This window comes from Anastrepha obliqua, chromosome 2 (assembly GCF_027943255.1).
Source record: "Anastrepha obliqua isolate idAnaObli1 chromosome 2, idAnaObli1_1.0, whole genome shotgun sequence".
NCBI lineage: Eukaryota > Metazoa > Arthropoda > Insecta > Diptera > Tephritidae > Anastrepha > Anastrepha obliqua.
The window spans coordinates 80,065,428-80,082,305 of record NC_072893.1 but is presented as its reverse complement, the minus strand read 5'-3'; the positions used below and the strand labels follow the sequence as shown (position 1 = coordinate 80,082,305).

The 16,878-nt window shown below is 34.9% G+C and overlaps 1 protein-coding gene across 4 annotated transcripts in view; it reads right to left on the bottom strand.

Moving 5' to 3' along the window:
• The window catches only part of LOC129238613 (GTPase-activating Rap/Ran-GAP domain-like protein 3), a 265,804-nt gene that overhangs the window by 160,621 nt on the left and 88,305 nt on the right, over positions 1 to 16,878 (bottom strand). Inside the window, exon 1 of one of the 4 annotated variants that reach the window (XM_054873690.1) lies at positions 8,124 to 8,290. The exons of the other annotated variants lie outside the window; for them this stretch is intronic. Within the exon in view, the coding sequence (XP_054729665.1) occupies positions 8,124 to 8,290 (167 nt within the window). Of the gene's footprint in view, positions 1 to 8,123; positions 8,291 to 16,878 lie in introns of those variants that run through there. 4 annotated transcript variants of the gene reach the window in all.

Sequence of the window (16,878 nt, the reverse complement as noted above, 5' to 3'; positions counted from 1 at the left end):
TTTCGCCCAACCTCTGCTTTTTTTTTTGGATAACCCTAATGTATACATCCGAATACATGTATAAATAGATAAATAATTGCAAACACGATAACTATGTTGACATTATGTAAGAGAGGCAATACGTTTCCGCTGTACTAATACACATACTAACGCAAGTAACATAAGTGTATACCGCCACCGTCACCACTTGCGGCATCACGTGTTGCATGAAGGACATATAGCAGGCGGAATTTGTAGACAAATTGGTATGCGCATTTTAATGCCCTTGAATAAAATGTGGTGAATGGCCAAGATTTCGAAATACCTCATGCAAAGACTAGACATTCAATTTATCTATATACTCTCTCAACTGGTGCAAAAGTGATGTAAAGTGAGAGAGTTGTCAGAGGCGAGACGTAGAGCTCAATTAAGAGTTTCAATGACATATAATATTAAAATTTGTTGGCTTGTATTATAATCGAACGATATTAACAATTGAAATATTTAGAAAAAAAATTCTTTACAAAAATTAAATGTTAAAAACCCTTTTTACGAATATAGATAAATAATTATACCATCGAACAGTCTACCTTTACCTTCTCATTATTTCAAGAGTATCGTTTGCTTTGCAGCGCTTTTATTTGTTATATTCTACAATACTTGTAGAATAATTTAATTTGTCATTTAATGTGTAGGTAGATGAATTAATATCTTGCTCTCACTGTAAAGAATTTTAAACCGTTGTAAAGGTGACAATTTAACGCCATTTCCAAAAATTTTCTTCATATCCACTAAGAACTTGACCTACAACCATATAAGATGTAACTGGCATACGCATGAAATTCAAAGGAAAATCGGTCACGTCGTATGTGGAGTGAAGGTCTAAAAATCAATTTGATTATAAGACACGACCAAAATTCTTGTGTACTGTTTTTGACGCTCGCTGCCCTTCAAATGTTAACAGGCCTGCCACAATGAATGCATTTCGTCCGTCGCGATAAGGTATGCGACTGACAGCTGAGTAGATTGTGTGCATTTGCATAATATGAAGAATACCGTCCGACAAGTCTCGCACAGCAACAATGCAGGCAAGGAATTCAAGCTATTTTGCAGTCAATCAAAGATACCTGTGTTTTATACCAATGCTTTTATTGCGACATCCTTTCACGTTTTATATATAATACGACATTAGTGTATGTCATGTTGTCCCAACGGGCAACATTGTTTTCGATTTCGCTCAAATTTTGCATCAATATTAAAGCAATAACTGAATTTAAAATAAATATTATACTATTGAGTATTAATATTAAACTATTAATAAATTAAATTTATTAAATTTACATTAAACTATGTCATGTAAGTAAACATTTTCTAATCCTATTTTCCTAAATCGGGTATCGTTGGAAGCGCTAAAAGTCAGACAGTATTTCAGCTTGATTATCTTCATGATTTTTCCTACAAAATAATGTTTTATAAGGCCCAATTTTTAAATTTTAAAAATTCCATTCCATATCCTCAAAATTTAGCTTGAACTGCAGCATTTCAAAACTAATCCATTCCCTCACATCAAGTTTAGAAAGAATTTACCTTTCTCGGGCAATTCATTTATTTACTTCTGTATGCTTTTGTTTCTTTGGTAGTGTAGTCAGTCATAACTTCTGAAGCCTTTGAAAATATCTTATTTAAACGATTTTTTTTCAATATTCCGAAATTTTGGAAACAGAAATTTTTAAAAACTTTTTAAAAAATTATTTTGCGTGAAAAATTATGAAGATAATCAGACTGAAGTAGTGTCTGACTTATACTAATTTTCGGTATTTTTTTATTTTTGTCACCTCTATGACTTCTGTGGGAAAAATGTCAAAATTTTTGTACGTACTTTTCCGCCATTTTGGAAATTAATGTAGCTTACTTACCAAATTTGAGCTTGAAGCTTGTTGTGTTCAATTTGGAATGGCTGTATATAAAACTTGTTTAACAGTATTGAGATTTTGCAACATATTTACCTCAAGACAGTTACGTAGATAATTCACTAACACAAATAAAATCTCTAACCTGCTTTTTGACGACATTTTCATCGCCTTTTATGTCCTGAATGGGTATATGAATAAGCGTAGCTCTCATATTTGTAGCGACAACAAGGCTTATAAGTTGCTAAACTCTATTTTATGTAAATAAATATTTATATAAAAAATATTGATATATTTGATATCGTGAAATTACAATTTTTTGTGACGATCTTTCGCCTATAGAACCATTTCAAGAAAAAAATCAGTTTATCTCTTTGATCCTTTAATTATATTTTTGTGAGGAAACGTCAACCCACCGAGTTATGCTGATAAAGCAGTTACTAGCTGCAAGCAGGAAACCCAAAAATTTGCAAAAGTTTAGGCTCTTTCAGTGATAATTTTTGTGGAAAATTAGTCCTTGTATACATACGGGTGATAACAATTTTTATAGCTTATTGGCAAATAAATTTTTCAACCCGATTGAGTATTATTACACAGGTCATAAAGTGTAATGAATGTCCGAAGAAAATAAACAAACATATGTTTGAGGATGCGTTTTTTGTCATACTCCTAATCTACTTGAACATTTTTTCAAAACAAGGAACTTGGTGAAAATGCTAAACACTTGCAAAGCTCTTTTCAATTTCTTAATCACTGGTAAACTGTACGTATTTAAGTGCAATGCATTTCGAAAAGTTATGGGAATCCTATTATTAAACTTTCAGTTAAAACTAACTATTTACAAAAAAATAATAAAAATTTTTTTTTTTACAGAACAGGAAAATTTGCCCAAAAAACAATATTAAAAAAAAAAACATTAAAACAACACGTTTTTCAAAAAACAAAAAAAAACAATTCTTCAAATGTTAAAACGAACCGAAGATTTTGGACTTAAGGGGGTATTGTAGTGTAGAGTCATCAATTTCGCCTGGTTTTTAAAGCGTTGTATCAATGAAACAAAAAAAAGTTTACTATTCGTTTTTTTGTCATTTGCTTATTGATTATTAATTATTACGTTAAAAACTAACCAAAAAATTTAAATTGACAAAATTATGCGCAGTCAAAGTAGGAGGTCCAAAAAAAGAGGGTGCTCGGGCGTGGATGATTCCAACCCTTCTGGTGATTCGAAAAATAAAAACCAAACGGATTCTTAATTATTATAAATGTCGCTATCGAACGAGCTTTGGACAAGTTAAAAAAAAGGCTGTTTGAACAATTTTTTTTTTTTTGCATAAAAATACTAAATGAAAAGTTATAGTTTCGAGCTATTGTCATTCGAAGAACTGTATAAAGAACATCCTCCCCAAATTTGTGGAAAATCGGTTGCCTAGAACTCGATATATCCTTGCCAACTCGAAAAAAGTAGTTTTGAGAAATATGCCTCAAAAGTTTTCAGACAAGATGAATCGGAACCGATGACATGACACAAAAAAGGCTATAACTTATAGAATTATAGGAATTTTAAAAAATCCTCTCAACGACATAATCTTAAATGTCTAAACTTTAAAAATGTGCAAATAAAATGTCTCAATTTTTTCAAAATTCTACATCTTATCTTACTTTTACACTACCACCTTAAAAAAATTAATAAATTACAAATTTGTTAAATTTTTTCAGTCTACTTTTTCTTAAAATCAATCATGGGAAAACAAGTTGCCAATTTTCAGAAAAATGTACAATATTGTTCAAATACTTGAATCACTTGACATGGATTCGTTCTAATATTTACTTAACTTTATGGGAGATATATGTAAGTAGTGAATCATGTATTTAATTAACAAAGAAAAAAGAAATAATTTATGAAGATTAACTGTAAAATACATACAATTTCTGCTAACTTGCTACCTACCTATATACTCGTATATGTATGTACAGTTATATATATATATATATATATCATTGGGACGTACACCCTTTTTTGGGTGTTTGGCCGAGCTCCTCCTCTCATTTGTGGTGTACGTCTTGATGTTGTTCCGCAAATGAAGGGACTTACAGTTTTAAGCCGACTCCGAACGGCAGATATTTTTTATGAGGAGCTTTTTCATGGCAGAAATACACTCAGAGGTTTGCCATTACCTGCCGAGGGGCAACCGCTATTAGGAAAACATTTTCTTCATTTGCTTTTTCACCGAAGTTCGAACCTACGTTCTCTCTTCGGCTACGGCGGCCGCCTATATACATATATGTACGCACATATTTCTGAAGATTTTCATATACCTCCATCATGCCAATGAGGGTAATTTCTACGTAAGAATTTCTAGTGAAATATACGTCTGGAGTTGTGGAAAAAGTACCCACTAATATCTTCACTGATATCTGCCACCTCAGTGTGCAATTCTGGAACTACTGTGCTTCTGGGAGCTATGGCTCAGTGAACCATCTATCTCTCGCACTCGTGAGATTCTATAATTAACCAAAAAAAATAAAAAAATAATAAAGCACGCGATTTCAGAAACCGCATCTCAACTGATCGATCTAGTGAAGCTACATCTCCAAATATTACAATTTATTGCGGAAGTTGCGCTCAGAGAAATTCTCAGAATCCATAAGCCCAATAAATATTTCAGGTCGGAGTCCCCTCATAAAGACAATAAAATCATAATAATAGTCTAGTAAATTTCGACTTTAGAGTCGGTTCAAAAGTAGTTTAGAATCATGCCTAAAAATTATATTTTTTATGTATTTTATTTTACCAAAGTTTAAGAAATAATGAAATTATTTCATAAAATAAAACTAACACAGCGCTACGTTCGAAGACTTTCGGCTGGGCCCTAGAATTATTTAAATCCAGTAAGTGATTTTGTTTTAAACAATATTGCAATTTTTCTCGATAAATATTTATATATTCATATCGCTGCCCAACAGTTGTTAGTTAATACGAACAAACGCTAATAACTATGAAAGAGGTTTTCCCCCTGATCAACTTGCTGAAGACAATACCAGCTTTTTACCGAAAGTGCAATTAATTTATTTAAAATATCATGCTCTGAATTCAAAGTAGTTTTAGTAAATGAAAACAAAGGTTCAAGGTGAAATCTTAGCATGTGTTAAGTTGATACGCAGGGTTTGATTGAAAAGTAATGAGCCTTATTTTTTTAAGCAGTTTTATTAAACCTTTTGGCTTATACAACTAATATTCTTCAAAATAGGACTCTTGAGCGTCAATACACTGCTGGTAACGGTCCATTCACTGCAGGAAACATTTTTTAAAGTCAGCGTTCAATTCGGCTGTCACAGTTTTTTGGATCGCCTCGATGGAGTCGAAACGCCTCCCCTTCAGCTTTATTTTCAGGTGCGGGAACAAGAAGAAGTCCGGAGGGGACAGGTCTGAGCTGTAGAGACGGTGGCGAAGCACCGGAACTCCAATTTCGGCCAATGCAGAGGTGCAGAGGAAGGCGGTGTGCGCCGGCGCATTGTCGTGATGAAGGGTCCAGTTGTTTACGAGGTCGGGCGGAACCCGGGCGACGCGGTTTTTCAGCCGAAGGGGCACTTCTTTGTAAAATGCCGCGATTACAGTGCTTCCTGGAGGTACAAACTGTTTAGCTTTACGCAAAATTTGATCGAGTAACGTTACTCCAACGATCGCTGCATTTTCGCCACTGCAATATCCTAACACACTTTTAAAACAGCTTTCACGCGCGGAGCGATGTTGACTGCACCGCTGTTGCCAGCGAACTGGGACTGGTTTCTAGTGGAAGGGGAAGGTCCAACGATCATTATCCCCCACCAGCCGATTCGGTTGATCGCTTGGCAGACGCTCCGCGCGGGAAGGCTCATTACTTTTCAATCAAATCCTCTATGTACTTATATATACAGATAAATACATATATTTTATTGCGTACGTCAACGAAGCAAAATATCTTGGTATAACCCTTGATGCTAAACTGCGTTGGAAGGCGCATGTCAAGAAAAAGCGTGAAGAGCTGGAATTAAAATCAAAAAAACCTTCTTTATCTTATTGGCAGACACTCAACCGGTCTGGACGTATGGTACTCAGCTATGGGGATGCTCAAGCGAATCTTGCATGACTATTATGCTTCATACTATGTGAGAAATCTCGACCTCCATCGTGATCTTGGCATCTTACCCATCACTGACGTGGCGAAAAAGTACGCCATGGCCCACAGACAACGTTTAAGTACACATGTCAACGCTGAAGCATTGGCTTTGCCTCAGCCAAATACTCATCGTCGGCGGCTTAAGCGTAAAACAGTCTTAGACCAGATGGGCACCCAGTAGCAGCTGTACCTTATATATTTATACATTCATAATGAATTTATGAATATTGAGGTATCTTAGTTTTTCCTTTTTTAATATATATGTTCAATAAAAATTGCTTGTTAGTATCTTTATTTCGTTGTACTAGTTGTAATTTCTAAACGTTATTCTGTTTATACTTTAAGATGCGTTAATAAAAACAAAAAAAAATTTATTGCAACCGATTTGCGAGAATTATAGTAAACGAGTCCAAATACGATTTTGAGAACGCGAAGTAATTTTTCTTTCCAGATTTAGCAAATAGCTGTTCCTTTTTAGCTTTGATAATTTGAGCTTTACATAGATGTAGCTTATAAAGCGTTTTTCAATAGGTGCGCTTCAACTTTTTTCCGATAGGGAGGGCGAACGACGCAATATTTTTTATTTTTCGTTTGTCATTTGTAAACTTCATTAGTATACATTTCATCATGGAATGCTACACACTTGAGCAACGATTGCAAATCGTGCAAATTTTTTATGAAAGTAATCGTTCTGTTGCTGGTACTTTAAGAGTCCTTTTTCCAAAAAATCATCTTCAGTGATGAAGCTCACTTTTGACTCAATGGCTTTGTCAACAAGCAAAATATGCGTTACTGGGCAGAAAGCAATCCACAAGTGATTCATGAGGCACCGTTGCATCCCGAAAAAATCACTGTTTGGTGCGGTTTACATACCGGCGGCGTACTTGACCCATATTTTTTCCTTGACGAGAACGATTACTGTGAATGGAAATCGATACCACGGCATTATAAATGATTATTTTTGGCCGCAATTGAATGGTATGGACTTAGACGACATGTGGTTTCAACAGGACGGGGCCACAGGCTACACACCACACGCTACAATTGATTTGTTGAAGAGTAAGTTCGATGAGCGCATTATTTCCAGAAATGGGCCGGTCGAATGGCCGCCGCGCTCGTGTGATTTGACGCCTCTAGACTATTTTCTTTGGGGTTATGTGAAGTCATTGGTCTACAGTAACAAGCCGGCGACGATTTGTGAGCTCAGAGCCAATATTGAACGCGAAATTGCTGGAATTTCGGCCGATTTATGCAAAAGAGTGGTCGAAAATTGGGTTCAACGATAGGACTTCGTAAAACGTGCACGCAGTGGTCATGCAAAAGAAATCGAATTTTACACTTAAATGTATATGTTCAAACTCGGTAAAAAAAAAAAATTAGTTAAAAAAGTCAAACCGTTTGTGTTTTATTCAAAAAAGTTCAAAAGTTGAAGCGCTCTTACTGAAAAACGCTTTATGTGGTAGTACCTGCATACACTTATATATTAATGGTGTAGCTATAGTTATATGTAAATTTTTCTTCTTCACCTACCTCCTCCAATTCGACATCTTTGCTTCAATTTAAAAAATAATTCCTATATCCAGAGTATAAGCTTTTGTGGTTCTTCGAAGTATACAAGCAACCCACACATGTATGCATGCAGAAAATAGAAAACACATGCTTACACGAAATCAATTGAACATCAAATCTGCATTCCTCCCAAATAGATTCGACACTTCATGCAGCTGTCACTTAGTCAACACACATCTATATACAGATTTGTTTTGATGCTACAGCTACTTGAACACAAACTAATAATGCAGGGATACTTATATTGCATGGATACATATGTATGTCGGTATACACATACATATGCATATGCAAGAGTAGTTATGCTAGCATGTGGTTAGGAGCTGTGGTAGCCACACGACAACTGGTAAAGTGTTTTGAAATTTCAGTTCAATTTTGTTGATGTATGTAGCTGTTGTTGCTGTCTAGAAGTGCACTTTAACCTATTTGCTTTTAGGTACCATCGCAAGCACACTTACTTACATTTATGTACATCCATATATAAGTTACATACACGCTACATACTTACATAACACTCGATGCGCGCCGCTGCAGCACACGCAGCGCTCCGATATCCTTGTGTGGTGGGGCGCGATGTGTAGTTGGTGGCGCGCATAAACTTTGACTGCGGTCACGTATATTCTCTTCGCGATAGGATCGAAAGATGGTAGCCAGTTTTAGATTGAAGCACAACATTATTGTCAGCCTAGCAGCCTAGTTTCTTAGCTTGTTATACTTAGTATTAGTTGTTGTTGTGGTTCGTAGTATTTTTCTTGTGTTCTAGTTTCCCTTATTGTGCATCTTCGCCGAGCAGCTGTGCCATATATTCGGCAGGTTTCACTGCTATGGTCCTTTATTCAATATTTGTTGTTTCTTTATCTTAATTATTGGCTGCTGCTTCCTTGTGCTGTGTTTACCATTTCATTGTTTTTCATCAAAAATCTTTATTTGTACTTTTTGTTCTTAATTATTTATTGTTTGTTTATTTCTGTTTGTTACTTTGTGTTTGGTTCGTTGTTCAAATTGAGTTGGTTTCATTTCGTTGTGTCCCGTTAGCGAATATATTAAGGTGACTGTGCATATGAAACATTTTCATGAACTATGCTCTTGTGCCCTTGAAATCGTAGGAAGATTCAGCAGAAATGCCCGCAGCTCAGTACTCAAATTATAATTTTATACAAAGCGTTACAGGCGCAAGATTTGCCAGTTGAAATGCTCGATATGGAATTCTAGCTTGACTATGTTGGCCAATTGTAAAGTGTTGCACAAGTGCTCTTTTCGTTTTCGAAATATAATACAAACAAAAATCAGGTACTGAAAGCTCGATATTTATTCTCCAGTTGTATATCCGGATTTTTGCTTGGAAACTGATTCACAGTATTGCCAAAACGTCCGATTGTATGATGGTGTATATGAAAGTGTGTTCACACAAAGGAGCGTTCGCCCATAGAATAAAATTTCAGTGACTCAAAGCTTGGAAAAGAAAGTTCATTGTTGCTGTATAAAAGTATAGCTCCCTATTTAAAAAGAAACCATATAAATAAATGTTCCAAAATTTATAAAAAAATTAGAAAACTGCATCGGATTTTAACTAAAGTTTTTAAAAAATCTTAGGACAGCAAAGTGCAAATTCGAAGTTTTTAAATCTTTCCTTGGATTCTTTACAACTTTTTATTAAAAAAATTGTTTCGACTGGAAACAAAAATTTGCATATCAAAATAATATGGTAAAGCCTATTTTCTCATAACAATTTGTGGTGTAAGCCGTGATGTTTTTCTACAATAGGAGAATTTACAGTTTTATGTCGCCCCCGGATGCAGATGGTTTTTTTAGGAGGAGCTTTTTCATGCAGAAATACACTCGGATGTTTGCCACTGCCTTTCCAGGAGTCTATGCTTGAAAGTGACATACTGGCTAATTGAGAAAAATGGCGGGGTAGCAGTACTGGAATTTATAGTGACAGTTAAGTTGCACTGAAAGCCCTTGCTAACCCACGCAGCTCTTCGAAGTTAGTCGGTGAATGTAAGACAAAACTGAACAGTGTTGCAAAACATATGAAATTTGGTCTTATTTGGGTGCCTGGACATTCTGTTATTACAGGTAACGAGTTAGCTGATGAATTGGCTAATGAAGACTCTGCAAGTATGCTACTAGGCCTTGAACCCATTCTAGGTATCAATTCTCCATCGATTCAAATATGGATTGACGACTTCATGAGGTCTACCCATGGAGGACGTTGGTCTGGGTTGAACTCGTTCAGAGTAGCCAAGTGCTTTGTGAAAGAACCAAATAAGAAAATAAAACTCAGCAGAAAGGACCTGAGAGTACCATTTTTTAGGATTACCATTATAATCATGGCTTTGAAAATTTTTCGTCAAAAAATCCTGTAACAAGAATTAAACTTAACAATTTAAATTGTTTTTTCATTTAATCTGTCAAACGATTATTTTAACCGAAATAAAGGTATTTGAGAAATCACTGTAAATTTGGAATTTCCTTCTTTTCTTTCCTTCCTTCAACTTTCCACTGGTGTTTTTAGTTTTTTTACTCTGTTACATTATACCATTTTGTTACTTGATTTAATTACCTTCTTTGGCGACCTTAAACTGTTGACTTTGTGCTCTAGAAATTTAACGCACATTCTTTCAAATATATATGCACATATACTTTTGTAACTAATTAAAATGTTTTCATTGTCTTTCTTGTTATTCTGTTGGAACTCTTAAAACATATTATAAAATTACCAAAATTATTAGCAGAAATTTATCTAGTTTTCCATTAATAGCGCACTGGTGCTCAACTTCTGAAGAGATAATTATTTCTTTGCTGGCAGACGGAACTAAAACAAAACTTTATCGAAATTGCATTTTGCATTTAAAGTTTACTCTGTTCTAAGTTTATTAAAAACATCGCGTAAAGGCTTCACTTTGCAGATACAAACATTTTCTCTTTTCCCAAAAAAAAAAGAAAAAAATGAAATAGTCACAACTTCGTATTATACAATACAATAATTTTCTTTAATACTTCTAATATCTTTAATACTGCCAATTCAGCGGAAAACAACCGAAATTAGAAGTTTAGAATATTTCAAGTTGTGAACCGATTATGTTCAAAGAGGGCCCATATTGCCCCATGCTTTGTTCAGGTTACTTGGAAAAACTTCACGAAAAGTCGTCGGAGTAACAAATAGACAATCAAATTTCGTTTCAATTCAGCAAGTGCGGAGCAAGTAAAGCAAACATGTGAGGTACCCAAAATTTTTCTTACCACGTCTGTATCGGAAGCATTCGAGTGCTGTTTTGAGGTTGAGAACATCGCCACTCTTGAATTTGGTAGGTGTTCTTACAGGACACTATCTGCGAGGTATGAATGCTGTAAGACTTGGCATCACTTCGAGTCCTTTTTGCGTATGACCTTTGTATGACGGATGAAGTGGAATGACCTCAGCACTTTCTCCTTAGTTGCTCTGCTTTCACGATTTCACGATTTAGGTATCTTCATTCTTTGTTATTCTTTGTTATTCCTTGTTATTAACAATAACATTTGTAATTCCTTGTTACTAACAAACTGGTAAAGCTGCTGATGAAAGCTTGAAGCCATTAAAGGAACCATATTTCAGCCATCGTTCGGACATCATCCACAAGTACCCAATAATTATGGAGGGAATGCAATGTTCAGGTTGGAATCTTGCTACCAAAAGTTAAGATGAAAAAGACAGGGCCAAATTTTACGCAAAAGAGTGGTTAAGAGAACACAGATGAAAAACTCCGCAGTATATATTCATACATATTTAACCAACTGCAATAATGAAATGCATTGCACAAGCTTAAACAAATTACAATTCTAAATGGATTTATGCCAGTACTGTATGATAGTTTGGGCTTTGCATAATATAATATTTTAATTGAATTGTTACAACAGTCGTACTATACTAACTATTATATATTTATGTGTATATATATAAGTAGTGCTCGTTTACAAATGTTAAAAGTGAGTTCAACAAATCGAGTAAAGTCGTAAACCTAATTTTCTAAGTCAACATATACACTATAATTGGAGCAATGAATATGCATACATACACATCTACACTGCCACGAAAAGTTGGACTATCCAGGAAGCTTTCTAATTCACGAACTGGTTTTTGACGGAAGAACTCATACTAGTTCGAGAGTGACTACAATTGTACCTGATGCCAAATAACCAATTTCAGTAATATACGAAACAAATACACTTTGATTATTATAAAAAGTAATGTTTCAAGGGTCAAGTGTGCTTTTAATGTGGATTAGATGGATAGTAATGTTGATGGAAATCAAATGAGTATATTTTTTCCATGAAAAAGCTTTTCATAAATACTATTTGCCATACGGAGTCGGCTTAAAAAACTCTATGGAATAACATCAAGACGCACACCACAAATGGGAGGAGGAGCTCGTCCAAACACCTAACAGACGAGGACGTGCCAATTATTTATTTTATTTTTTAATGTTGATGCGTAATGGATTCTAAAAATCTAAGTTATCATTACTTCAAGAATGGCTGACAAACTGTTAACTTAAAAGCGCTAAAAATATATAATATTTAAGAACATGTAAAGGTACTTCAAAAAGTCCGCTTGATGAATTTTCACATAACTAAAAATTAGTTGGTTGTGGTTTCAAGACCTCGAAATATTTATTTAACAGTTAGAAACTTTACAACATGAAACAATACCATACAACAAAAGAATGATAGAAACAAGATTACGCCAATCAGAGAGTACGTGACGTCTCATTGGTGAAGTTGTGCATTGTTGGAATCTCTTTGCTCTTCGCAATAAATTAGTGCTTTTTTATAGTCAAAGTACGAAATTTTTTGAGTTTGGTGTTTGCTGTCAAAACTTTTATTTAAAAAATTCTTACATTTAAAGTTTATTCTGAGAAGATGTCAGTGCTATTGAAAATGTATGAATTCTTGAATACAGAATGCGAAATAAAGCCGTATAGGTGCATTAACAGTACCTACAAAAGAAAAAAAATACCAAATACCACTAAAGAAACCCTAACGACCTTTTTGAAAAAGGAGTAAGCTATCTTTTTACACAACCTCAAATATAACAAAAACCCCTTTTCGGCATTTTGCGTAAACAAATTCTCGTAATATAGGTTTTAAGTACAAGGATGGATTTTTAAAACTTTTTCAGTACAGTCCGCACATATTCATGTAACACACAGTAAACATATGTAATTGACACGCATACAAAGTTCTTTAAGTAGTTCAATAAAAACTTGATATTTTATTTTCTTTAAAGGGGCCCTTTAGTGCTTTTCTATATCCGAAACTAGGCAACAATGCAGGTGCGAGATAGATTTGAGTACTCGAAAGATAAGAAGAAGAATAAACTTGGAACATTTTTTTAGTAAAGCCAAGAAATTTCACACACAAATAACACACGAATAATCATCAACACCAACAATAATCGCAATCGCCGACAATGTGACCAGATGATAAAAAAGATGTAAAGCTAAATAGAACTGAGTGAATTACTGAAGCTATTTGAAATAATTCATTTTTTACATAATTATAAACATCACATCTATAATATAAAAATATGTCGGGTTTTCCTTCCTGACGCTATAACTCCAGAACCCACGAACCGATTTCCACGGTTTTGCATTCGTTGGAAAGGTCTCGGGCTCCGTGAGGTTTATAACATGTACTCTGCTCAGTTAATTTCATGTGACATTTATTATGTGCACGTTCTTTCAAGCGCTAACTTAAAACCGGTATTGTGTTCACTGTGAAATTGTGAAATTGAGGTTAAAGTTATTCATTTTCTAACAGTTCAATTGGATACCATCAAATCAATCACACGTATTGTGCAAATTTTCAACTTCTGTTCAACTTCAACAGCAGGCATTTGTCCTTAAGGTGGTAAGTTGAACTGTGTAAATTATGTGGATCGTGCATTTGAGGTTAAATTCACCAGTCTATCCATAGTACAAATACAAAGACGACATATATGAAGATATCTTGCATGGCTTGCGCATTCGAACAAATAATCCCGACATGCAAATAACCAATGAAATCTACAATGAGGAATTGATTCTGATTGAGGATCAATGCTTGACTATTGCAAACAAGCTACTGATTGAAGTAGGAATGATTGCGCCAAATCGATCGAAGCACGATGCCTTCAACCAAGAATTAAATCGAGAGCTGCAATACAATGTTGATACATTGCAGGAGTTCGTTCGAAATAATGTGCCGTTGCTGTATGAACAGCAAAAACAAGTACATATACGAAACATTAATGCAAGCGGTGGACAATAATACTGGTGGTCTATTCTTCCTGGACGCACCTGGAGGAACAGGGAAAACATTTGTCATTTCATTGAGTTTGGCCGTTATTCGGTCAAGATGTGACATAGCTTTGGCGTTACCATCATCTGGAATCGCGGTGACTCTTCTAGATGACGGTCGTACTGCACATTCTGCTCTTAAGTTGCCACTCAAGTTAAACACAATTGATACTCGAACATGCAATATTTCCCGATCCAGTGCATTGGGAAAATTGTTGATGCAATGCAATCACTTGAAGCACTTAACCTCACACTGAAGGATTTTCGGCGAAATAACAACATCTTTGACGGCTTGATGATATTGTTGGCAGGCGATTTCAGGCAGACGCTGTCAGTAATTCCCCGTGGATGAATTGAATGCTTGCCTGAAGGCATCACCTTTGTGGAATAACGTAAAAACATTATCGCTAATCACTAATATGAGAGTTCGACTTCAAAATGATCAAAGTGCTGCACAATTTTCCAAACAGTTGTTAGCTGTTGGAAATGGAAAAGACGCAGTTGATGCAACAGCTGGATTATTTTCTCTTACCAATGACTTTTGCCGATTTGTAGACTCTCAATTAGCTCTTATTGAAAATGTTTCCCCAAATATTAGTGAGAATTATCAGAATTATACTTGGCTAAGTCAACGAGCAATTCTTGGCAATTCGATGGCGATTTGGTGACATACAAGTCCGTTGATTCCGTAACAAATCCCGATGATGTAGTAAATTATCCAACGGAGTTTTTGAACTCTCTGGAGTTAACAGGATTTCCACCACATAACTTGCAACTCAAAGTTGGTTCAGTTATTATGATTTTATGATTGCCAGAGGCTGGCAATTGACATTTCGTAAAACATCGCCGTGTTAAAAATACAAACTACTTCAGCTGCAAAGTTATCTGTTATCAAATCAGTTAAGGACTAATAGGTTTGACTGCAGGGTAATAGTCTAAAAATATATACTAATACCAGTACATAAATATAGTGCATATGTATATTCGCTCAACTTGCACACTCAGTTGCGTTCCATGCATTTCAAAGTGGCTTGGATTTGCGTTGCGTCGGCTAAAAAGCCAAGGAATACTACCGGTTAATGCAATGCTATTTCATACATACAAGCATGTACTGGAGTATGTTTACATACTGACGTCATAACCGACCCGACATACACGTTGCATGTGAGTATGAATGCAAATACGAGAGTATGAGTGCTGGCGCTTTTCGTGTCTAGTTGTGTTTTTCTGCCCTTATTCATTTTTTGCCGCACATTCAAAAGTTCTCAATGCATTTTTCGTGCACTACACACAGCGTGGCTGACACTTTGTTTATGCTATGTTGTCGACCTATTTTTGGCATGCACGCACACCACCACAGACACATGAACGTAATAGGTTCATTTGAATGCAGAAAGTCAGTAAAAAGTATGAGGCCATTTAACTTGTATTCAAACCAAACAACTATCGCCGTCCTTTAAACTAAAAAAATGGACAATTCAAAATGAGTTGATATTATGACATGCTTAAGGCAAAAGGGACAGCTCAGCTTTGCACAGCTGTTGGCAGTCTTTTTTTATAGATTTGATTTCTTTAGTTTGGCAGTTTGTTGATTTAGGCCAGATGCTATTATTTTTTACATAATTTATGTATATACACACATTAAATGGTATCATTAAAACATGTTCAGAATTCCAATCCCTTAGAATATTTACAATGCACGACATTTTTTTTATAAATCAAGGAAAACAATTTTAAAAACTCACTAAAATTTTGGGGCAACTTAAAACTTGCGCTTTAATGGACCAAAATTTAATGTTAAATTAAATTTTAAATTAAATTAAAGTGCATAGTACATATGTTTTAAGAAATTTTAATTAAACACCGTGGAATTGGGTTGCACAGTTTATGAATTTTTTATAATTTTTATATTAAATTTGAAAATGAGATTTAAAAGGTTTTTGTTAGTTAATGAGTTATATTCTTATACAAAGTAATGAATATTCAAAACAAAACAAAAAAAATGAGTCAAAACGTAGTAGCCCTTTCATTTGTCGCGGGCTGAACTTGAAGCAATATAGTCTATAGCTGATTTTAATGTATGAAATATATTTGCAAAAGTTTTACTAAAGCAATAGATTTCCTTTGTCCTGATACCCATTGAACTAAACGTCGATTAAATTTATTCTTCTTCACCACTCCACTCACCACACGTGAATTTAAGAAACTGTGGCGCGCGCCGACCAGTTTTGCTAAAAATTTACATTCGTCGTAGAGGTACACAGCAAATATTCATGTCAGCCACAGAGAACACGTCAATAAATTTTTTATACAATTACTTTCTTTATATACAATATTTTGATTAATGGAAATGAAAATCGAATATTGTACACTTTTCTAAGCGCACATTTTCGAAACCCCAATTGATAGAAAAGTTTCTTTTTGATAGCGGCCACCCGTCGGCAGGCAATAGCAAACCTCCGAGTGTATTTCTGCTATGAAAATGCTCCTCTTAAAGAATCGTCGGCCGTTCGGAGAAGGCATAAGAAAACTCTTAAGCCTGAAAGAATCTAAATCTTTATGCTTTATTGGAAAACAACATCTTTTGAAAGAGCACTTAGTTATTGCGAAAATGTTCCTCGTACAGTTAAGCGATAGGGCATCCATAACGTACTCCCAGAACTCCTATGTAGCTGATTATAATTTTCACAAAATTCGAAATACCATTCTCTTATGAGTTTTATCATTAAAGAACGTAGACCTTTGACGATATTTTGATATTGTCAGACCATAGAAAATATTTAAGGATGAATTTAAATGCAAAACATCTTTATCTCTGTTGCACAACCCGTTAGAATTCCTCAAAAATTTTCTAATTATAAATTCGATCTTAAATTAATTGTGCAATAGTGCAACATGAAGAATTTTTAATGCACAAAGCAGGCCGTGCGATTTATGGCCCGA